Source organism: Myxine glutinosa, chromosome 1 (assembly GCF_964187855.1).
Source record: "Myxine glutinosa chromosome 1, kmMyxGlut1.1, whole genome shotgun sequence".
Lineage (NCBI taxonomy): Eukaryota > Metazoa > Chordata > Myxini > Myxiniformes > Myxinidae > Myxine > Myxine glutinosa.
Genome location: NC_136261.1, coordinates 290,330,183 through 290,355,784, shown reverse-complemented (window position 1 = coordinate 290,355,784; position 25,602 = coordinate 290,330,183). Strand labels below are relative to the sequence as shown.

The 25,602-nt window shown below is 52.4% G+C and overlaps 1 protein-coding gene across 1 annotated transcript in view; it reads right to left on the bottom strand.

The window, feature by feature from the left end:
- LOC144892205 (uncharacterized) overlaps positions 1 to 22,384 on the bottom strand; it is a 225,086-nt gene extending 202,702 nt beyond the window's left edge. Inside the window, exons 1-2 of the mRNA XM_078777652.1 lie at positions 22,251 to 22,384; positions 15,297 to 15,324 (exon numbers count right to left, since the gene is read on the bottom strand). Of these exons, the coding sequence (XP_078633778.1) occupies positions 15,297 to 15,324; positions 22,251 to 22,384 (162 nt within the window). The remainder of the gene's footprint in view (positions 1 to 15,296; positions 15,325 to 22,250) is intronic.
- Positions 22,385 to 25,602: the final 3,218 nt, after the last annotated feature.

Below are 25,602 nucleotides of genomic sequence, written 5' to 3'. Positions count from 1 at the left end.
CATGGAGACATCGAGAGATCTGAGAGAGGGCGAGGGCTTTGGGGGGGGGGGGGCATGGGAAGGGGTCGGTGGGAGAGGTATAAAACATATGGACACTGCCAGGACTTCCAGGAAAGAAGTTGGAATTTCAAACAAGGTGGATCTGGGGTGAATTAGCGGGGGTAGAAAAGATCAAGGTTTTGGATGGGGGAAGATAAGAGATGGTGGTGAACAGCTGTTTTAAAGACCTGGAGGGAGGAGTGGGATTGAAGGGAGTGAGGGAGTTTGTTCCAGAGGCGGGAGAAAAGAGGAATGAAAGAGTGAAGGTGAGCAGAGAGCCGAGATTTCGGCAGTTTAACCATCAGAGGGTTGCTGGCAGATCTTGTGCGACCTGTAGGAATATTTGGGGGACAGAGCACAGAGAGAGCTGGGGGTGCAAGGCCGGAGAGGAGTCGGTAGAAGACAGAAAGACCACCTACCTGCCTGCGGTGAGTGAGTGAAAGGCCCTCAGAGATAGCTTCATCGCGGGAGATTCCAATAATTCTGAAAGCTTTGGTTTCAACAGCGTGAAGCCGAGCTAGGTGTGAGGCAGGAGCACCGGCCCATAGGGGAGAACAGTATTCCATTGAGCTGCGGATGAAAGCCTTGTATGTGGTGAGGAGCTCAGGTGTGCCGAGGAAGGACTTCGCACGACGGAGGATGTCCAGTCGGCGACTGGCTTTGGAGGCCAGCTTGGAAATGTGGTTTTCCCAAGAAAGATCATGGCAGATAGTGAGACCCAAAATCTTGAGCGACAGAACTTCTTGGAGAGGATTGTTGAGAAAGTAGATGGGAGGGTTGTCCAGTCGATCTTTTCGGAGAGACATAGTAAGAGTGTGAGATTTGTCAGGATTGAAAGACATGTTCCACTTGTTTGACCAGTCTGTGATTTTGTCCAGGTCTTCAGAGAGTGAGGAGGCAGCAGACTGCCGATCTGAGGGAAGAGGAATGGAGCGGCAGAGAGTGGAGTCATCAGCAAAGAGATAGAGAGGATTTTCGAGAGAGTCAGAGAGATCATTGATGAAGACCAGAAAAAGCACGGGGCCCAGAACACTGCCTTGGGGATCTCCAGCCTGAACAGGAAGAGGAGATGAGAGAAACCCATTCAGGGCCACACGTTGACGACGACTAGAGAGGAAGTCCGCCAGCCATGCGTGGAGATTTCCATGGATACCAAAGGAGGAGAGTTTGGTGAGCAGAGCGGGGTGCCAGACCGTGTCGAAGGCACGTGATATGTCGAGGGAGACAGCTCTAATTTCCTGTTTGGCATTGAGGACCTCCATCCATTGTTGAGACAGCAGAAGCAGCATGTCCAGAGTAGAGTGACCTGCTCTGAAACCAAATTGATGATCAGAGATCAAGCCATTGGAGAAGAGGAAAGATTTCATATCCGAAGCAATGATGGATTCCATGACTTTGCTGATAATTGGGAGAAGGCTGATTGGTCTGTAGTTGCTAGGATCTGTTTTTGCACCTTTTTTGTGCAAAGCGGTGATGTTGGCTGATTTCCAAGCAGATGGCAGTTGACCTTGAGCAAAAGAGAGGGTGAAGAGAACAGAGAGAGGGTGAGATAGAGCAGCAGAGCAGGATTTTAGGACCCGTGGGCTGATGCCGTCGGGTCCAGTTGCAGAATCAGAGTCGAGGGTTGACAGAAACTTTTCCACCTTGTCAGGAGGAAAGGACACGGAGTCCAGGAGCAGCAGGGTACGACTGGGTATGGTGGGTGACAATAGGGATGAGATTTAAGTAGTGACTTTTGTACAGGTAGAGTGGACGTAGAGAGATGATGTGGATGTTAATGATGAGGAAAGTGCTTAGTGTAAGGGAAGACGGGAAAGCACGAGCTTTAGGGGAAAAGCAGCTAGTTAGATGATGCTGGGTGCGTGTGTGGATGAGCCTGAGCAAATGAGGAATTGGTTGGGGATAACCAGATTATTGTGTATGAGTGGTGTATTGAGGACGAATGGAGCGTGTTGAAGTGAATTGACTTGCATGGTTTGCAAGTCGGGAACAGGTATGAGAGCACAAGAGGTGTGCAAGAGAGCTTGGTGTGTGTGAGAATATTTGGTGTGGAATGCTTGGTGTGGGATAGAAGGTGTGGAATGCATGGTGCGAAGGAGTGAATGGGGGAAGATGGACCCTTTCACAAATACCCAGGGAGGGTAGTTTAAAGTCAGGTAGAGGGTTTAGGTAAATTGTTTGGATATTGACATCTGTGGTGCAGGAAGTAGCAGGAAGTGCTTAGTTGGGTGCATGAGTCAGTGAATGGCTGGGTGTGTGGGCTTTGTTGGTGCGTATGGTTATTGGAGCACTCCGCCACTGGTCGTCTGTCAGCCAGGTGAGGCCGCAGGTAGGCTCTGGGAGCCAGTCAGAGTAGTGTTCAATGGGGCCCGAGGATCCAGGGGAAGGAGCCGGGTCGCCCAATGCCAGAGAGGGCATCAGGGGGTGAGAGAGCCAGGAGGGGCCTTCCCCAATTTAGGTACCGTCAGGGCCCTTAGGGATATTTTGGGGCCGTTTGGTTCAAATTCTTCCAAAAGCACCAAATTTGGCCCAGATGTTGCCCATGCCATACTCTTTCGATTTTTGATGGGCGCCAAGACGGGTGCCCCCCCCCAGGGGCCCCATATTGGCGAAATACTAAATGGCCGCCACCCGGATTAGAGGAAAATTAGTTAAATAACCAAAAGGGTTGGAATCATGTATGATACCACTTTTCAGGGGTTTTTGAGGCCGAGGAATCCAATTATGATATGTTGATGATTCGAGGTCAATGTCAACTTTCAAGGTCATCTTAAAGGTCATTTTTGAGTCAAACATGTCAGTTTTTGAGTTTTTTGTCAAGATTTACGCGAGGTTCACCATTTTATTTTTCTGGGTTGGGTAATCGAACTCTGACCTTATTTTTGACAATTAGAGGAAATATTTACGTCTATTTCCTAATTTTCAGGCATATGCAGTTCATCAGTCTAATTACAAAGGTATGGATTTTGATGTTTTATGAACTGTATGCCATATCCTTGTGTTTAATTTTTGTGCGATCATGATCCGGGTTCATGTATACATGATTGTATACATGTCATAAATATGACGTCATAGGTCATGTGACCTGGCGGCCATATTGGATTTTATGAAAACCTTAAAAATGGATCCCTGCCTTCATTTTTCGATCGATTCATTTTGAACTTTGACCACTTATAGTATGCCATGTGATTGGATGCATATCCTAATTATGACGTCATAGGTCAGGTGACATGGCGGGATGTACCGGTATGGTCCCCGGATCATACCGCCCTTGGCGCCCTTCAAAAATCGAAAGAGTATGGCATGGGCAACATCTGCGCCAACTTTGATGCTTTTGGAAGAATATGAACCAAAATATCCCTAAGGGCCCTGAGTAGTAGTTGCAAGGAACAAGGTAAGCTCGGGTGGCGACTTCAGTGGCGGAGGTGCGCAGGTAGGTAGACCTGCTAGTGGAGCCACACGACCCAGCCCCAAAGTTGTGCAAAGGCACAGATTGAAAAATTGGGGAGTGAGACCCAAATTTGGAAGAGCACCACAGGGTGGGTCAATGGGAATTGGTTTTTAGAACCGCATAGTTTAAAGATGCCGATTGGCAGGGCATGACCCCGGGTAGTGTAAAGGAGTTAATTTCAATTAGAGTAGTTAGGAAGAGGAATTCCCTTCGTGCCATCGACATTCATTCACCGAGGTGACAAAGCTCCGCACCAGCACCAAGTGGATGATTTGAGTGAGTAAGATGCATCTCGACGTGATGAGACATGGTGAGTATTCCATCTCTTCCATCTTGGGAGGGATTGGACGACGAATTTGGATTAGAGGGGGATATGGGAGACAGGACGTAGAGACGGATTTGTAATTTGTAAATACAGGGAAAGGTCAGGCTGACATGTGGGGGGGGGGGGGGGGGGGGGTTACGAATGGTTAGGGACGAGCTTGCTTTGCTCGCTCTCCCGCTCCCCTCATGTTGCATTGCCTTGATTGATGTGTACCCTTGCGCCCTTTCCTTTGCTAACTGTGCTTTGTCTCTCCTCCCCACCCATGGACCCATTTTGGAGGAGTTGTGCAGCAACCTCGAACTGTGTGGCTGGACTCTGCTACACCTGTGCAGCTGCACCTGCCTACACCTGTGCTGCTGCACATTGCTACACCCGTGCAGATGAATGGCGCGGTACTTTGCTGCCGTACTCTTTATTATAACTTTGCTGCACATGCACAGACACTTTGCTGCACCACATTACACATGGACCACACGTTTTGTGGCCTTACACTTTGCTGAGCAGTCATTTGCTGCAACCTTACCTTTCATCTTCGGACCACTGGTTTTGAGTGGCATCAATGTCACGCAATTGGACCACATAGGGTTGGCCCTGCTGACAAATAAAAACGAAAACGGGTTCTTGTACATTTTATTCTGGTGGGCCAGGAAAGAAGAACTAAATTTTTATTGCACACAGAAGATGAAGCAAGAAGAAGATGCGGCCCAGCAGCAAATGGTGAACTTTTTGAACTGTGCATTGATGAATGTGTTTTGGTGTATTGGTGCATTGCTGTGCTTTTTCTCCCCTCCAATCTTCTTTCCAAAAAAAGAACAGGTCCTGGGTTATAGAGATGTAAATAATTAGGGTTCTGTGATTGTAAATAAGATGCTACCCACCGGCTTTATGTGTAGTTTGAGAATTAATTCCGCAATTCGGTTAGTTGTGGGTGCGATTCTGTTAGTTAGTTACACAACGCAGTGGGTGGGACATATTTAGTGTTGTAAAACTGTCGCATACACGGGGTGAGATTAAATGTTAGAGGGGAACCACATCGAAGTGTCACATGTAATTAAAAACTAGTCCCAAGTCTTTCTCAAAACCGGCCGTTCACACTTGTGTGGGTTCGACTCGGGGACGAGTCTGACGAGGGAGAAGGGCAGTGCTGCGGTTTTGAGATTGGTCCAGTTGAAGTGTGGTGCTGCGCACACAACTTGCTTGCCAAAGAGGTAGGCCACAACGCGTTTGATAAAACCAAAAGAGTCTTTATTATAAAAGCTCGAACTGCAGCACTGGGCGGGCTCGAGCTTAGAGCCCGCATATATGTGCCGAGGCCACGCCCAGTCCCCGGGCGTGGCCGCTCGGTCAAAGGGTGGGGCATGTGCCATCGGTCCCCGCCTGGGCGCTCGCGCCACCCACTGGTGCACGGAATTATTGCTCCATGTGCCCACCACACGCGCCCCCCCCCCAGAATTCCCGCGCACCTGAAGGGTGAGTTTGCGGGGAAGCCGGATGACCTGGCCGAAACGCCCCCTGGCGATGGGTGCAGGGCTGGGGGGGCAGCGGGCCGGCGGGGCTGAGGGGTGCCGGGGGACCGACCGCCAGGGGGCAGCCTCGACGTGGAGGCAGAGCTGCTGGCGGGGGTGCCGGGGGTCCGACCGCCGGGGGGCAGCCTCGACGCGGAGGCAGCGCTGCCGGCGGGGGGTGGTCCGGATCGAGGTGGACCGGCTTGAGGCAGTCCACGGAAATGCGATCTGGGGCACCGCCGACGTCGACCATGAAAAACTTGTCACCGGTCTCCAGCACGCGGAAGGGCCCGTCGTACGGGAGCCGTAGCGGTGCCCGGTGGTCGTCGTGCCGGATGAACACGTACTTTGCCGTGCGAAGCTCCGGGGCGACGTGGGAAGGCGGGCAACAGTGGTGTGCCGTTGGCACCGGGGCGAACCTCCGGGTGGTCTCCTGAAGGGTGGAGTGCTGTTGCGCCGCGGACCAAGGAGCCGTGGAGTCGGGGATAAATTCACCCAGTACCCGCAGTGGTTGCCCGAAGACCAACTCCGCCGAGGACGTGCGCAGGTCGTCCTTGGGCGATGTCCTGAGGCCCAGCAGGACCCAGGGGAGCCTGTCGACCCAGCCGCCGTCACGGAGGCTGGCCCGGAGCGCGGCCTTCATGGAGCGATGAAAGCGCTCGCACAGGACATTGGCCTGGGGTTGGTAGGCCGTGGTGTGGTGTGGCTTCACCCCGAGTCCTTGCGCCACCACGGCCCAGAGCTCCGAGGTGAACTGGGGGCCATTGTCAGACGAGATGTCCGAGGGGGCACAGAACCGGGCAACCCAAGTGGCGATAAAGGCTTGCGCCAGCTCAGCCGCAGACGTCGCCGCCAATGGGATGGCCTCCGGCCACTGCGTGGTGCGGTCGACCATGGTGAGGAGGTGGGTGAACCCTCGCGAGGGGGGCAGAGGTCCCACCAAGTCGACGTGCACGTGGTCGAACCGCCGCTCGGGCACTGTAAACGGGGCCAACGGTGCCTGGGTGTGGCGGTGGACCTTTGCGCGCTGGCACGCAAGGCACGTCCTGGCCCAGTCGTGGACGTCCTTCCTGAGGCCATGTCAGATGAACTTCGCCCCGACGAGTTTCTGGGATGCCTTCGCGCCAGGATGGGACAGGCCGTGGATGGTGTCGAACACCGGGCGCTGCCAGCCAGCGGGCACGATGGGGCAAGGCCGGCCGAGGGAGACGTCGCATAGGAGGGCCGTGCCCGCAGCGTTTAACGGCACCTCGGTGACGCGGAGGCCCATGACGGCGGTCCGCAAGGCCTGGATGCCGGGGTCGGCGGTCTGGGCCTCCGCCATCCGGGCATAGTCGACCCCGAGGTGGACCGCGTGCACGATGGACCGGGAAAGGCAATTCACCACCGGGTTGTCCTTACCCGCCACGTGACGGATGTCCGTCGTGTACTCGGACACGGCAGAGAGGTGGCGCTGCTGCCGCGCTGACCATGGCTCAGCGACCCTGGCCATCACGAACACAAGGGGCTTGTGGTCAATGAAGGCCATGAATGGGCGGCCCTCCAGCAGGTGGCGGAAGTGTCGGACCGCCAGGTGAAGCCCGAGCAGCTCGCGGTCGAAGGTGCTGTACCGGCGTTCGTGCGGGCGAATCTTCCGGCTAAAAAACGCCAGCGGTTGCCAAGCACCACGCACCCATTGCTCGTGCACCGCACCCACCGCGTAGTCCGACACGTCGGTGATGAGGGCGATCGGTGCATCGGGCGCCGGGTGCGCCAGCATGGTGGCATCAGCCAGAGCCAACTTTGCGCCCGTGAACGCCGTGGCCATCGGCTCTGACCATGCGATGTCACCTTTGCCCGGCTTGCCCTGAAGGGCCTCGTGCAAGGGGCAGAGAAGCCGGGCGATGTGGTGCACGAAGCGGTGGTGAAAGTTTACCATGCCCAGGAACTCCTGGAGCCCCTTGATCATGCGGGGCCGCGGGAAAGCCCTGACCGCCTCCACCTTGGCCGGTAAAGGGACGGCCCCGTGCACGGTGATGCGGTACCCCAAGAAGTCGATGGTGGCGACACCGAAACGGCACTTGGCAGGGTTGATGATTAGGCCATGCTGGCCCAGGCATTCGAAAAGCGTGCGGAGGTGGAGCAGGTGGTCCTCCCGGGACGTGCTCGCGACTAGGATGTCGTCCAGGCAGACGAACAGGAAAGGTAAGTCGCGCAAGATGCTATCCATAAGCCGCTGGAATGCCTGAGCCGCATTCTTCAACCCAAAGGGCATCCTTAGAAATTCGAAGAGGCCGAAAGGGGTGATGAGAGCCGTCTTCGGGACATCGTCCGGTTGGACGGGGACCTGATGGTAGCCCCGGATGAGGTCCACCTTTGAAAACACGGTCGTGTTGGCCAACCGGGTGGAAAAGTCCTGAATGTGTGGGACGGGGTAGCGGTCGGGGGTGGTGGCATCGTTGAGCCGGCGGTAGTCCCCGCACGGCCGCCATCCCCCACTGGGCTTCGGCACGATGTGCAGCGGGGAAGCCCATGCACTGTTGGAGCGCTGCACAATCCCCAGCTGCTCCAGCGTGGCGAACACCGCTTTTGCCACCGCGAGCTTCGTGGGGTCGAGTCGGTGTGCCCGGGCATAGACTGGCGGCCCGACCATGGGGATGTGATGCTCCACCCCGTGTTTAACAGCCACCGCTGAGAAGGTGGGCCACGTGAGGGCCGGGAAACTGGCGAGGAGGCGGGTAAAGTCGTCCGCTGCCGGAAGCATGCAAACTAAACTCGCCGGGACGGAACCGTCCAGCAAGCCGCTTGGCAAGCCGCTCGGTGAGCCGCTCAGTGAGCTGCTCAGCGAACAAGCGAGCGAGCTAAAGGTTTCGGCCTGGACGAGCCGTCTGCGCTTTAGGTCGACCAACAACCCATGCGCACATAGGAAGTCCGCACTGAGCAATGCCATGGGCACGCTGGCGGTCACGATCGACCATTGAAAGCACTGCCCTCCGAACTGCAGGGAGAGGCAGCGCTTCCCGAATGTGCGGATGGGTGTACCGTTGGCGGTAAGCAACGCGGGGCCCCGGCCCGCGGTTCGCTTGTCGGACGTGTAGGCTGGGATGACGCTTACCTGCGCTCCTGTATCGCAGAGGAAACGGCACCTGGACAAGGTGTCCATGATGAATAGGAGGCTGCTGGAATGGCTGATGCTCAGGGCCACAAACGAGCGCCGGCCCAGTCGTTTCCCGACTTGTCAAACGAGCACGGCAGGCAACACTTCTTAGCCTTGTGGCCGAACCTGGCATGGAAATAGCACCAGGCTTGCGGCAGCGGCGGCCGCAGCTCCCTCGGCGGTGGTGGTAGTGGTGGTGGTGGTGGTGGGCGGGGCATGGCAGCGGCCACGAGGGACGCAGTAGCATCTGCCTCGGGATCCACGACAGCCGCATCGTAACTCGACCGCATGTCGCAAGCCGCGAAGAACTTGTCGGCCTCTACGGCCATGGTGCGGGGTTCCTTTATTTTGGAACCGGCCAGCGCGAGGTGTACCTGTAGAGGTAGCTGGCGTAGGAAAAGCGCCCGGAATAAGAAATCCGGGGCTTGGTCACCCAGCAGCGACAGCATACAATCCATCGGCACGGATGGTCGTGTGTCGCCGAGTTCGGGAAGATCCAGGAGGCGGTCGGCCCATTCGATCTCCGTGAGGCCGAACATGGCGATGAGGAGACGTTTGAGTGCCCCGTACTTGTGGTCGACCGGCGGATGCCGCAGGATGGACACGACTTGTGCGGCAGTGCCGGGCCCGAGGGAGGCGACCACGTGGTAGTAACGGGTCTCGTCTGCAGTTATGCCTCGAAGCTGAAATTGCGCTTCGGCCTGCACGAACCACACATCGGCCTGTGCTTCCAAAAACTCTGGGAGTTTTACCGTGACGGCGTTGTTGGCCATGGCGCGTTCGGTGGTCAGCAACGGCTAAACCAATCTGGGTCACCAGTGAAGTGAGGTGCTGCGCACACAACTTGCTTGCCAAAGAGGTAGACCACAACGCGTTTGGTAAAACCAAAAGAGTCTTTATTATAAAAGCTCGAACTGCAGCACTGGGCGGGCTCCAGCTTAGAGCCCGCATATATGTGCCGAGGCCACGCCTAGTCCCCAGGCGTGGCCGCTCGGTCGAAGGGTGGGGCATGTGCCATCGGTCCCCGCCTGGGCGCTCGCGCCACCCACTGGTGCGCGGAATTATTGCTCCATGTGCCCGCCACACAGTAAAGCTTAATAAAGGTTAAAGGTTTGCCCCCCATTGTTAGTCACACGAGCAACATGTAGCCTCATTTGTAGTATAGTTATGTCTTAGTATATGTGAGAGTAGGCCCCTTCCAATGTTAATCCTGCATTGTTGTAAAGACAGGAGGATAGGCCCTACTTCTACAAACCATTCCACCCCTTCAGGCTCGATCCAGTTTGTTCAGCATTGGTTGCTCACGAGTCGAGTTAACACGAAGTAGGCCTCGGCATGTGGAGGAGGGTTGAGATCGGCGCGGCAGCAGTGGGGACGGTAAGAATGAGCCACCAATCAGGACTCACAGCGTGTGGCTGCAGCACAGCATCACAGGGCATGGTTGGGACATTCGATCGGGCTAAGGGCATGGCAATAAAACCAATCGCGCAAAGCCCCCACATCAGTTATGAAAAGGTTGAGGCACTCGTGTGTTGAGTTATGAGAAGGGAGAGGCAGGCGCTCGTCAAGTTGAGTCGAGGAGTTCTGAGTTCGGAGACGCGCTTGAAGGGAATCATTCGCGCTGTATGAACTTGGTGACGAGGAATTCGTGGGCGCAGCCAGGGCGGTTATAACTTGTGCGGTTCAGCGAAAGCGAGTGAATGCGGCTGAATAACCGCCAGCCACACAAAGTCCGCCCTCTACCGTTCGCCCCGAGATTTTTTCCGCTTTGTTCGTGCGACACGATACGAGTTCCTGCCATCGCCTACCTCCATCTTCGCGGGACGTGCCTGGGACCGTGGAGAGTGAGACGGAGCCGATCCTGGACGACCACCGCGTCGCTGGAGAACATCACCCTGCCCATCAGCAATCCCCGTGTGAGTGTGAGTGAGACGGGCCCATTTGTCCTGGGGTATTAAGAATAAGACTGTTGAAGGATTTCCCTGTGTCTCTTCGTCCTGAGCTGTAAATACGTGCAATAATAATTAAATCTATTTGTTCTTCCTTTTCTTCTTATTTGATCGTCTTTGTGATTTCTCCATTGACTAAGCGTGGCACGAATAAGATCGCTTGAATCGGGTTCCATTATCTCAAATGGAACGGATCACGTGTACACAAACCGCTCGGCATATCACCATCACACGTGGTTAGTGCGAGGCTTATTTCCTCGCTTCCAGGGCAGTGCTAGTACTTAGGTGCGAGCGAATTTTGTCCCGAAACCCTATTTGACGCTGTCCGGAAGGGACGTAATAGGTCTCGGGTCGCGCCAGGTCAGTAAAGACAAGGGGATTAATCCCCACTTGATAAGGGGCGAAGGCCGGCGGCAGATATGCAACAATTGGTTGTCAGGAGTGGGGATTTGGAACCTAGGACGAAATTTTTTAGACCAAATTTTGGACACCAATTGTACATATTGGCCACAACAATTGGTATCAGGAGTTTGGGATAGGACCCGAAGTGCGCTTAACGCACTCCAAAATTACGATCGACCGAAATTTAGTTTTTAAGAACCAAGAACCACATCATTAATTAAATTTGTGCCATGGCTAGCCAAAGCAGTCGAATGCCGGTGGGGGTAAATGAAGAGGAAGAGTTGATAACCCAGGACCCACAGGAAGAATTGGGGGAAGAAGAGGCAATTGATGAAGGGTCGGCAGTAGGTGTAGAAAATGGCAGCGCCTCGCACGTGGCGGCGAGAGCCGAACCCGCTGTACCAACGGCCTTTGTCCTGCAGCAGTTCATGGCACGATACAGCGAATACATGGCAGAGTCAAAGTGCGACAATAATAAAAGGAGTGAGGAAATGAGAGAACAAAGGGACGAAGCAAGGCGTAACGGGGACAAATCCATGCGGGAAAACAAAGAAATGAGTAAGCAAATGAAAGAATTGGAGGACAAATCCACCCGGGACATAAAAAAAATGGGTGATCAATTGGAAGAGGTGAAAAAGGGGCTGGAAAGCTAAATGGACACCCAAAAGAACGAAATGGAATAAATGAGGGTGGCGTATAAGAGGGAAATGGAAGAGATGGGGGAGGACATAAGGCGCGGGTTGAGCGAAGAGGTCGCATTGGTACGCGCCGAGGTAAAGCAGTGCGAGGAGCGCGTGGAGAAGGGGTTGAGGAAGAGTACGGCTAGGTTACATGGGGGTATAGAGGAATTGACGCGGGAAGTAGAGAAGCTGACAGTGGGACAGCAGGAGTTAAGGGAGCAAGTGGGTAAGAACACGGACGTGATAGGGGGGCTGAAAGCAGCACAAAAGGAAATAAGACGGGAGGTAATAGCGACGAAGAAGGAGTGTCAATTGGTACACGAAGGGCTGACAAAGAGGTTAGATGACGTGGTAGAGACGTTGAGGACAAGGGAACGAGAGGTTCGGACCCATATAGAGATGACCAGGGTGGTCTTAGAAGAAATTGTGGGGGCACACCGGGAAATAGAAGGGGTGAAACAAAAGTTAGAGGAGGTAGAAGAAGGATGAGTGAAATTAAAAAGAGACGGGAGGAGACTAAAAAAGAAATAAAAGAGAAGGTGATGGAATATGTGCAAGGTATGTGTTCACATCGTGATGACGTGCTTGCTAACCAAATAAAGAGTTTGCAGGTGGCAGAGGAGAAGCGAGGAAGAAGAAGCGCTGAGGTGAGTGACGATATGGGCGGAAATGTGTACGATGCGAGGGGAGGTTCGACAAGCTGGTCGAATGGTCGTGAAAGCTGGTCGTGAAAGGTCGAATGTAAGGTGTACGACTGCCACAGTGGGCATGGAGAGAGAGAGAGTGTGCGCTTGGGTGTCCAACCATGGGGTGTGCGAGAGGTGTTTCTGAGCCAGGGTGTGCGAGTAAGGAATGGGTAGCGGGTCCCGACGAGGCGGCTCAGGCATGGACACCGACCGGGGTGGTCTTTAGAGGGACGGGGGACGCACGCGAGCCCCCAGCAGGTAGTGTACTATGGGGGCCCGAATGGTTCAGCCCCGCGTTAACTCCGCAGGGAGCGGCGCACGGGGTCCGGCCGCCGGGCGGCCATAAGGTTCCGCTCGCGCCGTATGACGGCAAGAGCGATTTGAGGGCGTATCTGGTGCAATTCGACCATGTGTGTAGGGGTAATGGTTGGAACCCGGACGAAGGTGGGGTACACCTTGTGGCAGCACTGCGTGGTGCGGCGGCGGAGGTCCTGACTGCTTTACCACCGGGTGCTCTCACCCTGTTGGATCTCCGCTCGGCCCTAATTCATTGTTTTGGTGTTGAACAGCAGAGCGAGCTTGTTAAAGCTCAGCTCGCGGTGCGAAAGAGAAAACCCCAGGAGACCATCGGGGAATTAGTTTACGACATTCGCCACGCAGTGGAGATAGCGCATGTGGACATGGTCGCGACCTCCGAGGAAAGCTTTGCGCTGGACCTTTTCATCCAGGCCTTCCCGGACCCCGAGCTTCGGCAACAGCTCGCAATGTGGCGCACGCAGACCCTGAGCCAGGCGGCCGACGCTGCGGCCCGTTGGGAGGCAGCAAGGCCCCTGGCCCGGGGGAGCGAGCTCCACGCAGTGGCAGTGAGACAGGTAGGGCCCATGGCTGGTGGCGGCCCCCTGAGAGGATCCGCCCCCGAAAGGGGCCCTGACCTGGAGGATATGGTCCAAAGGCTGGTGGACCAGCGCCTAGTGGGATCTGGACCATGGCAGGTGGCTCCAGAGGTGGCACACGGTAGGCCACGATCAAGTGCCCCAATTAGGACATTTAGGGGGGGCAATTTGGAATTCCGGAGGCAAGCATCTTACCAGGTGAGGTGTTTTAATTGTAACCGGGTGGGTCACCATGCGTGGGAGTGTCGAGCCCCGCGCCGGGACAGACCCCGGCAGCCGGGACCATCAACTCCACCTCGAACGTGTCGGGCTAGCCGACCCCAGACACCCCCCGCCGGGGCCCGGGAAACTAACATGTGCCGAGCATGCAGGAACGCGTTCGACAGTAGGGGATGGTGAAGAGCCCTCATTGACACGACAGGTCATCTATTGTGGCCAAATTGGTACTAGTAATTTGACAATTCGGTGCAAAATTGCCGGCGTGGGGGTCGACGCTGTAGTGGACACAGGAGCTAGCACCACGATCATCAGCCCTCTGATCCTTAATTCGAGTGCAGACAGCTGGGATAAAATCCAGCATCTGGAAAATCATAGTTTGCAGCTGGCTACAAGGGTAACGGCCCCCATCATAGGGCGTGGTTTTGTAACCCTCAAGTTGGGGTCGGTAAAGAGGGAGATAGAAGTTTGGGTGGCGTAGGTGTGCGACCCATGCCTAATCGGGTTGGATCTGTTGACTGCCAGCGGTTGTAAAATCGATTTGTGCCGGGGGACCCTGCAAGTGGGAATAGATGAGCTGCCATTGGGCGGGGTGAGCATGGCCAAGAGGACGGAGCTGGAGGTTTCTGAGGCCGTGACAATTCCCCCAAGAGCCGAGGCCATAGTGCCGGCCCGATGGCTAGCTCGCCCAACATGGCAGGAGTCCTGCGGCCGAGTCAAACCGGTGGCAGTGCAGTCCATCCCGGGTTTCGTCGTGGGCGGCACCCTCGTAAAAACGGACGGGCCGGTGGTGGCCGTCCGGGTAATTAATGTAAGTACAGAACCACGCACTGTAGGACAGGGCACGAAGATAGCTGGCTGCACCCCAGTTAATGAAGTCGCGGCAGTGAGGGGTGAGAACATCCAGCCGATCCGGCCCCGGAGGGAGTCCCTAGGAAATATTAGGAATTGGCCCGAACCCATTTGTGAGAGCGGACACCCACCACAATGTGAGAGCAGACACCCATCACAATCGGGACTGGGATAGAGAATCCCTCTGAAAGAACTTCCTGGCTGGTGATAGTTCCAGACAAATTTAAAAACACCATATTGCAGCAGGTGCATGGTACCCGCTCCGGCGGCCGTTTGGGTAGAACAAAGACTACATCTCGGGTCCACCGGAGGTTCTATTGGGTGAATATGGGGCGTGATATACAGGACTGGTGTTGGAGATGCGACGCCTGTGCTGCTAAAAAGGGACCAGCACGGAGGATTAGGGGCCCGCCCCCCTTCAATTACACCAGGTGGGGGCTCCCCTTGAGCGGGTGGCCATGGATATTCTAGGACCACTACCCCACACCCGCCAAGGTAATAAGTACATCCAAGTTGTAATGCACTATTTCACCAAGTGGCCGGAGGCCTATGCCCTCCCCAACCAAGAAGCCGGGGTGGTCACACAGGCCTTCGTTAAAGGATTTGTATGTAGGCATGGGATTCCGGAGGAGCTGCACACCGACCAGGGTCGAAATTTTGAGAGTCAATTGCTAAAAGATGTGTGCAAGCTCCTGTCAATTAGGAAGACATGAACAACGCCCTTAAGACCACAATCTGACGGGATGGTGGAAAGGTTCAACCGAACCCTGGTTCAACAATTGGCATTATTTACGACCACCCATCAGGACGACTGGGACGAACATCTCCCGTATTTGTTAATGGCCTACTGATCCAGCCAGCACGGGGCCACCGCATAAAGTCCGGCGTTGCTTATGTACAGGCGGGAGTTGCGGGCTCCTGCCGACCTGCTATGCTGTCCCATGCCAGAGACCTCTGATAGACCGCCGGGGGAGGGCTATGCACGTCACCTGGAGGAAGGCATGGAGAGAGTCCATGCCTTCGCACGCCGCCAGCTTCAGCTGGCGTGTGCCAAGATGAAGCGCAGGTATGACCACAGGAGCGAGGGGAGTCAGTAATCTCCGGGGATGAAGATTTGGTTCTTCAATCCCCGGAGGCGGAAGGGCAGGTGACCCAAACTCACCTCGCCCTGGCAAGGCCTGGGGGTTGTCCTGGCACAAATTTGTGACATGGTCATTAAGATCAGAATGGGGCCACGAGCCCTCCCTCGGATCGTCCATGCTGAGCGGATAAGACCCTACACTGGCGAGCAGGTGCCGTCATGGATCGCCTCGGCTTTAGAGGCCGAGGCAGGGCCCAGTACCTCCAATGACGGGGGCTCATAGTGCAGAGGACTGGGGGGTGATAGTGTTGGGGAATGGTGCCCGGTGTGGAGGGATGGTCGTTTTACCATTCCTCACATTGGGGCACATGAGCACTAGATTATGGGGTGGCAGTGAAAACTAGCCGAGGGTGGGCAAGGATATTGTTAGGGATTTAGAGATGACAATAGGGACGAGATTTAAGTCATGACTTTTGTACAGGTAGCGGGGACGTAGAGAGATTAGGTGGATGTTAATGACGAGGGAAGTGCATAGTGTAAGGGAAGACGGGAAAGGACGAGGTTTAGGGGAAAAGCAGCGAGTTAGATGATGATGTGTGTGTTTGTGGATGAGCTTGAGCAAATGAGGAATTGAATGAGAATCACTGTGTGTGGATGAGCTTGAGCAAATGAGGCATTGGTTGGGGATAACCAGAGGTGGTGTATGAGTGGTATATTGAGGACGAATGGAGCGTGTAGAAGTGAATTGACTTGCATGGTTTGCAAGTGGGGAACAGGTATGAGAGCACAAGATGTGTGCAAGAGAGCTTGGTGTGTGTGAGAATATTTGGTGTGGAATGCTTGGTGCGGGATAGAAGGTGTGGTATGCATGGTGCGAAGGAGTGAATGGGGGAAGATGTACCCCTTCACGAATACCCGGGGAGGGTAGTTTAAAGTCAGGTAGAGGGTTTAGGGAAATTGTTTGGAGATTGACATATGTGGTGCAGGAAGTAGCAGGAAGTGCTTAGTTGGGTGCATGAGTCAGTGAATGGCTGGGCGTGTGGGCTTTGTTGGTGCGTATGGTTATTGGAGCACTCCGCCACTGGTAGTCTGTCGGCCAGGTGAGGCCGCAGGTAGACTCTGGGAGCCAGTCAGAGTAGTGTTGAATGGGGCCCGATGATCCAAGAGGAGGACCCGAGTAGCCCAATGCCAGAGGGCATCAGGGGGTGAGAGAGCCAGGAGGGGCCTTCCCCAATTTAGGTAGTCGCAAGGAGCAAGGTAAGCTCGGGTGGCGACTTCAGTGGCGGATGTGCGCAGGTAGGTAGACCTGCTAGTGGAACCACACGACCCAGCCCCGAAATTGTGCAAAGGCACAGATTGAAAAATTGGGGAGTGAGACCCAAATTTGGAAGAGCACCACAGGGTGGGTCAATGGGAATTGGTTTTTTGGAACCGCATAGTTTAAAGATGCAGATTGGCAGGGCATGACCCCGGGTAGTGTAAAGGAGTTAATGTCAATTAGAGTAGTTAGGAACAGGAATTCCCTTCGCGCCATCCACATTCATTCACAGAGGTGACAAAGCTCCGCACCAGCACCAAGTGGATGATTTGAGTGAGTAAGACGCATCTCGACGTGACGAGACATGGTGAGTATTCCATCTCTTCCATCTTGGGAGGGATTGGACGACGAATTTGGATTAGAGGGGGATATGGGAGACAGGACGTCGAGATGGATTTGTAATTTGTAAATACAGGGAAGGGCAAGGGTAGGGTAAGCTGACATGGGGAGGGTGTGGGGGGGGGGGGGGGGTTCGAACGGTTGGGGACAAGCTTGCTCTGCTCGCTCTCCCGCGCCCCTCATGTTGCATTGCCTTGATTGATGTGTACCCTTGTGCCCTTTCCTTTGCTAACTGTGCTTTGTCTCTCCTCCCCACCCATGGACCCATTTTGGAGAGGAGTGTGCAGCACCCTCGAACTGTGCGGCTGCACTTTGCTACACCTGTGTGGCTGCACATTGCTACACCCATGCAGATGAACGGCGCGGTACTTTGCTGCCATACTCTTTATTATAACTTTGCTGCCATACTCTTTATTATAACTTTGCTGCACATGCACAGACACTTTGCTGCATGCACCACATTACACATGGACCACACGTTTTGTGGCCTTACACTTTGCTGAGCAGTCATTTGCTGCAAACATACCTTTCATCTTCGGACCACTGGTTTTGAGTGGCATCAATGTCACACAGTTGGACCACATAGGGTTGGCCTTGCTGACAAATAAAAACGAAAACGGGTTCTTGTACATTTTATTCTGGTGTGCCAGGAAAGAAGAACTAAATTTTTATTGCACACAGAAGATGAAGCAAGAAGAAGATGCGGCCCAGCAGCAAATGGTGAACTTTTTGAACTGTGCATTAATGAATGTGTTTTGGTGTATTGGTGCATTGCCATGCTTTTTCTCCCCTCCAATATTCTTTCCAAAAAAAGAACAGGTCCTGGGTTACAGAGATGTAAATAATTAGGGTTCTGTGATTGTAAATAAGATGCTACCCACCGGCTTTATGTGTAGTTTGAGAATTAATTCTGCAATTCGGTTAGTTGTGGGTGCGATTCTGTGAGTTAGTTACACAACGCAGTAGGTGGGACATATTTAGTGTTGTAAAACTTTCGCATACACGGGGTTAGATTAAATGTTAGAGGGGAACCACATCTAAGTGTCACATGTAATTAAAAACTAGTCCCAAGTATTTCTCAAAACCGGTCGTTCACACTTGTGTGGGTTCGACTCGGGGACGAGTCTGACGAGGGAGGGGGGCAGTGCTGCGGTTTTGAGATTGGTACAGTAAAGCTTAATAAAGGTTAAAGGTTTGCCCCCCCATAGTTAGTCACATGAGCAACATGTAGCCTCATTTGTAGTATAGTTATGTCTTAGTATATGTGAGAGTAGGCCCCTTCCAATGTTAATCCTGTGTTGTTGTAAAGACAGGAGGATAGGCCCTACTTCTACAAACCAATCCACCTCTCCAGGCTCGATCCAGTTTGTTAAGCATTGGTTGCTCATGAGTCGAGTTAACATGAGGTAGGCCTCGGCAGGTGGAGGAGGGTTGAGATCAGCGTGGCAGCAGTGGGGATGGTAAGAATGAGCCACCAATCAGGACTCACAGCGTGTGGCTGCAGCACAGCATCACAGGGCGTGGTTGGGACATTCGATCGGGCTAAGGGCATGGCAATAAAACCGATCGCGCAAAGCCCCCACCTCAGTTATGAGAAGGGAGAGGCACTTGTGAGTTGAGTTATGAGGAGGGAGAGGCGCCAGTTGAGTTACGCGCTCGTGAGTTATGAGAAGGGAGAGGCAGGTGCTCGTCAAGTTGAGTCGAGGAGTTCTGAGTTCGGAGAAAGGAGACGCGCTTGAAGGGAATAATTCGCGCTGTATGAACTTGGTGACGAGGAATATGTGGGCGCAGCCAGGGCGGTTATAACTTGCGTGGTTCAGTGAAAGCGAGTGAACGCGGCTGAATAACCGCCAGCCGCGCAAAGTCCGCCCTCTACCGTTCGCCTCGAGATTTTTGCCGCTTTGTTCGAGCGACACGATACGAGTTCCTGCCTTCGCCTACCTCCTTCTTCGCGGGACGTGCCGGGGACCGTGGAGAGTGAGACGGAGTCGATCCTGGACGACCACCGCGGCGCTGGAGAACATCACCCTGCCCATCAGCAATCCCCGTGTGAGTGTGAGTGAGACGGGCCCATTTGTCCTGGGGTATTAGGAATAAGACTGTCTAAGGATTTCGCTGTGTCTCTTCGTCCTGAGCTGTAAATACGTGCAATAATAATTAAATCTATTTGTTCTTCCATTTTCTTCTTATTCGATCGTCTTTGTGAAAGCGCTATATAAAATAAATGTATTATTATTATTATTTCTCCATTGACTTAGCATGGCACAAATAAGCTCGCTTGAATCAGGTTCCATTATCTATAACGGTGCAGATCACGTGTACGCAAACCGCTCGGCGTATCACCATCACACATGGTTCGTGCGAGGCTTATTGCCTCGCTTCCAGGGCAGTGCTTGTTCTTAGGTACGAGAGAATTTGGTCCCAAAACCCTATTTGGCGCTGTCCAGAAGGGACGTAATAGGTCTCGCGTCGCGCCCGGTCAGTAAAGACAAGGGGATTAATCCCCCCTTGATATGGGGAGAAGGCCGGTGGCAGATCTGCAACAATATATATATATATATATATATATATATATATATATATATATACACGCGCACACACAACTATATATGCATATATATATATATATATATATATATATATATTGTTACGGACGCGGTTTAGATGTTATTTACCGAACGGTGGTATTGCCGCGAACCGAACAGTTATTCCCCGACTAGACCCCGATTCCACCCAGACGTTGACCAAATCGCGCTATGCCAAATCAATGATGGAAAGGACGCGACGCCTGGGAAAGAGGAAACGACGCAAGGGGTACAGTTCTCAAGACCTCCGGAGGAGGGTATAATTACAGTGGTGGAGAAAAGGGGGTAGATTACACGGCAGAGTGAGGTAAAAGACACAGAAGAGATGGGCACTTAAATACAATCTTATCTATTCCCGGACAGACCACAGACAAACGGAACAAGGCTGACTTACACAGGGATTGATGGCAGGGAGGGACAGGTAGTTCGATGGCACAAGGTGCACCTTGGCTCGGGGACAGGATAAAGCACGGTCCAGTCCAGAAGATGCGGGGAGGCCTCACAGCGCTCGGAGGGTACGTCTTGCTTGCTCCAAGCTCAGCGCGCATCTGACGTCACCTCCCTCTCCCTGCGCATGCTCAGCGGGGAGTGACACGCCCTCGGCTGGTTGGCTCCGCCCCACTGGGGCCGGTCTGCCGCTTCCATTGGGTGCGGGGGTTACCGGGCTCCGCCCTTGACGAGGAGCTGACAGGGAGCCCCTATTTGGTAACCCCGTCGAGCACATGTTCGATGGCGGCTCGTTGGGGAGGCCTGGTGCCCTCCCAACACCCCCTACCAACCAAGCCGGAGTGAGGACGCGCACTCCCCGCGCCCGCCGCTGCCGTTGCTGTTGTTGCTGAACCGTGAGGAAGAGCTGCGGGGAGGTATCGGGAGGTCCTAAACTTCCTAACGGTGCCATACAATCACATTCTGGTGCAACGAAGGGTCAGAATTAATCGAAACGAGTCCTTAACTGACATAGACTAAGAATAACTAGCAAGATGTCCTATAGTTGTCTTACATGAGATGCGGTGAACCTGGGCACGACATTTAATGGGGGAAATAGGGGGAGGTCGGGTCTACAGAGTGTTGTTTACAGAAAATGGGACTAGGGAATGGGGGATTGGGGATAGTTGGGAAGTATTGAGGAAATAGGGGAATATTTACAAGCGGATATGGATGGATGCAAAACCCATATCCGCAACAATATATATATATATATATATATATATATATATATATATATATATATATTCTATATGTATAAAACACAGTTTGTGTGTGTGTGTGTGTGTGTGTGTGTGTGTGTGTGTGTGTGTGTGTGTGTGTGTGTGTAATGTTACCGATGGACTCTGAAACGGAGAGGCTCACGTGCTTGATATTTGGCATAGACGTGGCCATTGAGCCTGGGAAGAACATGGCCTACCTAAAAACATTTGACGAGATCCATATTTTTTATTCATATTTACCTCAGCACATTTCAGCGAGGAATATTATACACGGAATCTGAGCCGGTGGCAGAGCAGCGTGCTGATTCGCTCAGAGCTATCACATGATGTTCCATCCTTGCCGCCATAAACTCACAGTTACGCGTTCGCACGTAATTCAGAGCGAAAAGCGATTGCGTTTTTTCACATTTCAGCGAGGAACATTTCCATTCACACCACATAGGTTTTTTTTTCTTTCATCTTTAGATCCATATTTTTTGCCATAACGTAGCGCATTATGGCTCGCTCGAGCTCGAGTTAGCCAATCACCTGGGAGCATGAGGCCACGTTGGCCACGCCCACGACACGACGCAGAGTTGCAATCTTGCATTTGGGTCGTTTGTTACCACGTGTAAACGTAAAAGTGAAAAAAATTCGAACTTGTCTACGAGTGAGTGACTGGAAGACTGACTGTGATAAAGGCAATGGCACCGAAGAAAAGAAATTTGTTGCGTTCAACCTCCCGAGCAAGGAAAATCACTGATCGGAGACTCCATGAAACCGATGAAGATACTTTTCACCATCGACAAGCCAATCAAGAACGTGTCTCTAGATTCAGACAGCAAGAGACAGAAGATGAGACAGAGGCACGTCTAAACGCCAATCAACAATGTCTGGCGAGGGCCAGACAGCGAGAGACAGAAGATCCAGAAGAAGAACAGAAGACAGAAGGCAGACAGAAGTCAGACAGAAGACAGAAGTCAGAGACAGAAGGCATCTCCTCTATGGTCAAAAGTGACGAAGTTGAAACTCAGCACAAACATGCGTGTCACCCTTCATGGAGATGTAGCTGCAGGCGACTTTTCAGCGAAGCTGTTACAGATCGGAAACGGAGATTTGGAGACGTGTCCTGAAGATGGACTGGACATCGTACCATGCGGCAACAATGTCACCACGGCTGACGAACTCAAGGCGAACGTCTTCCCCAACATCTCCGCCAACTACCGAAATCACTCCTGGCTCTGTGAAAGGGCAATTCCAGCCCCCAAAGAACGATGCAGTGGACAAAATCAATTTTGATCTTCTGCAGACTATTCCTTGGGATCTAAGAACTTACCGATCTGTCGACTCAATCCAAAACGACCAGGAGACTGTCCATTACCCGGTAGAGTTCCTCAATTCGCTACAGCCTCCGGGTGTGCCTCCCCACATACTCCATCTAAAGGAGGGTGCTCCAATCATGCTCCTGAGAAATATCGATCCTCCAAAACTGTGCAACGGCACACGACTGGCTATCAAAAAGTTGATGCCTCACGTAATTGAGGCCAACATACTTACGGGAAACTATAGCGGGAACAGGTCTTCATTCCGAGGATACCAATCATACCATCTGATCTGCCATTCGAGTTCAAAAGGCTCCAATTCCCCGTACGGCTCAGCTTTGCCATGACCATCAACAAGGCGCAAGGACAATCTCTCAAGGTGGTCGGACTGAACCTTGATTCCCCGTGCTTCTCCCATGGCCAACTATACGTAGGATGTAGTCGTGTAGGACAAGAGAACAATCTATACATCCTATCCGAACAAGGAAAGACAAAGAACATTGTTTACAAGGAAGCACTGTGTAATTAACTACGTGTCTGGTGTGTTGTGATGATTGTGAGAATATCGATTCTGATTCTGATCTGATTTTTATGTGTATTTATGTGTATTTTATGTGATTTTATGTATTTATGTGTATTAAAAAAAACACACAAAAAAGGCACGAAGGAAAATAGTTAATTACTCTGACGCATTTAGCTGCAGTGATTGAAAAATCACCGGACAATTGTTGCTGTTTTGATGCTTTTTACTGCTGTTTTGATGTTTTTTCATTGCTGTTTTGATGCTTTTTCACTGCTGTTCTGATGCTTTTTCACTGCTGTTCTGATGCTTTTTGCCGTTTTTTTAAGTATAAAAATCTCATTTAAAAAAAAAAAATCCAAAAAAATCTCACAATGATGACATATAATTCACAGAAAACGTTGAAGCAACCGCGTAATATTGCGGTGATGTTTAACTCTGAGTGAGAATAGTTCTAAATTTTAAAAACTTTCATCTGATATTTGTGATTTATTTCAAACAAACTGTATTGCCCATCTACACGGCCATGTATTCCTATTAACATTATGTAAAGTACATAAATTGTGTGGATTACATCATTTGTGGATGTGATCAATTGCCAGTAACCATCGAAATCTCTCCCCTCCCCTTCCCTCCTCCCCCCTTCCCTCCTCCACCTCCCTCCCACTTCCCCTCCCTTTCCCCCCTCCCCTCCCCCCTCACCCTAACCTTCCCCCTCCCCCCTCCACCCTACCCTCTCCCCTTCCACCCTACCCTCCCCTCCCCTCCTCCCCCCTTCCCTCCTCCACCTCCCTCCCACTTCCCCTCCCTTTCCCCCCTCCCCCTAACCTTCCCCCTTCCCCCTCCACCCTACCCTCTCCCCTTCCACCCTACCCTCCCCTCCCCCTAACCTTCCCCCTTCCCCCTCCACCCTACCCTCTCCCCTTCCACCCTACCCTCCCCTCCCCTCCCCTCCCTTCCCCCTCCCCTTCCCCCTCCCCTTCCTTTCCCCCCTTCCCCTTCCCCTTCCCCCTCCCTTTCCCCTCCCCCTCCCTTTCCCCTCCCTTCCTCCTCCACCCTACCCTCTCCCCTTCCCCCATCCCCCTCCCTCTTCTTCTCCCCCCCCCCCCCCCAACCGCCACGGTTACCCTAATGTCCCCCGATTAGACTTGTTCTGACGCCGAGTCTGGCCGTAAGAATTCGGTGATCTGGCGTTGGCGGACGGAGTTGACGTGGGCATGATACTGCTCCACGTAACCTGCCAGTGGCGTATTAATAAAGGAGCACCTTGCTTCACTGTTGATTGTTGAATCTTATCTACGTTTCTACAATAATCACGGTTTTGGTAAATACCTCGCACTGTTGACTAATTTATCCCAAATTTCTTTCCAACACTTCGCTTTGTTTCACCATTGTCTATCAACTGCACAATTTCGAATTTCTGAGCGCAAGTTAAGTTCTTCCTCTTCTTGAATTCCCTTGGTTTCTCTTTCCCCACGCTCGGTGATGACGTAGCACCCTTTCCACCATTTCCAGTGCGCTATGGCGCGTATTTGGGGCACGATAGTCGTGTGTTGTGCATTTATTTTAGGTACCGCGATCGCAGAGAAACGCGATAGCTGAGTTCGCGATAGCCGAGGGTTGAGTGTATATATATATGTATATATATATATATATATATATATATATATATATATATATATATATATATATATATATATATATATATATATATACATACATACATATATTGTTGCGGATATGAGGATTGTATGTTTTTGATTGTGTGTATTGTATTGGAAATTGCTGTGTAACATTGTTGATTATGGCCCCTCCTGCCTCCAGTGTTGTGTAAAGGTTAAAAGGGCGTCCCGGTAGTTAATTCCATGAAACACCACATTGCAGGACACTATAAGACCCTTGTTCAGTAGCTTATATCTTTATTATGTGTTTTAGAGTAAGGCCTTGTCTTCCCTTAGAATGACACTCCATTGCACCAAGTGAAAGAGATAGATTACCTTCATTCCCATTCCCAAAAACCTCCATTTCCCCTTTCGTCGATTGGCAATTACATCCCCTCCAAAGCCGCCATTGACCACGAGGCAGGGTTGGGGAAGAAAGGCGGGTCCCCACCTCGTCATAGAGGGGAGGAGTGAGTCAGCCCCACTCAACCAACCACGAACAAGGGGTTGGACTTGGAGAGAAACATCAAGGAGGTTCGCGAAGGTTGAGGGGCGGGGCCTATATAACCCGCTGCGGGACATTCCCCAAGAGATCGCCGATGAGCTGAGAAAGGAGAGGAGCTTTTACACGAGAGTCGCAAAAAGGGTCCAAGAGAGAGCTGGGTTGTGAGGTCCAAGAGAGAGAAAGAAGATACACCAGAGATACGGCAGATGAGTCCAGCCCCGTTTCAACCAGCCGCGTGAAGCCCTGACGGGGCAGCGAGTGACCCTGCCGGCGTGCGCTGTAAAGCCGAATACAAGGAGCTGCCGGCGTGCGCTGTAAAGCCGAATACAAGGAGCTGCCGGCTCCTCGCTTCCCGCCCGGAGTGGACCTGCTCGCTGTGCCCTGTGATCCCACCTGCTCATCCCTCCAAACGATTCCTACCCTTCCATCCATTTGCGTACGTGAGTTTGTTTTGTTTGTTCTGTCCGGGGTAGGTAATTAAGTCCGTATAAGCTAGTAATTTGCACTGTGTTACCTGCGTTTTCATGTCCCCTGTAAATAACCGTGACTGCTCTTTTTGCTTATGTGTGTGTAAATAATAATAAACCCCGTTACTCTTCTGTACATCTTCTTCTTCTTCCTCTTTGCATTCGTCGTCTTAGTCTTTTCCACATTGAATATCTGTGGCGCGATACGGCCAACGTTTGGGTGAATCGGGTTTAGTCGGGGAACAACTGTTCGGCCGTGGTACCTCCGCTCGGTAAATAACATCTAATCCGCGGACCGTAACAATATATATATATATATATATATACATATATATATATATATATTTCTGTCAGTTGATTGTTTGTTTGCCATTTGTATTACAGTGTACAAGAAGGGAGAAATAAATGAATGACATGTTTATCTAACCATTTATTCGGGGGAAAATTATTACGGAAGTGTACCAGGCCTCTGTTGGTATTGTG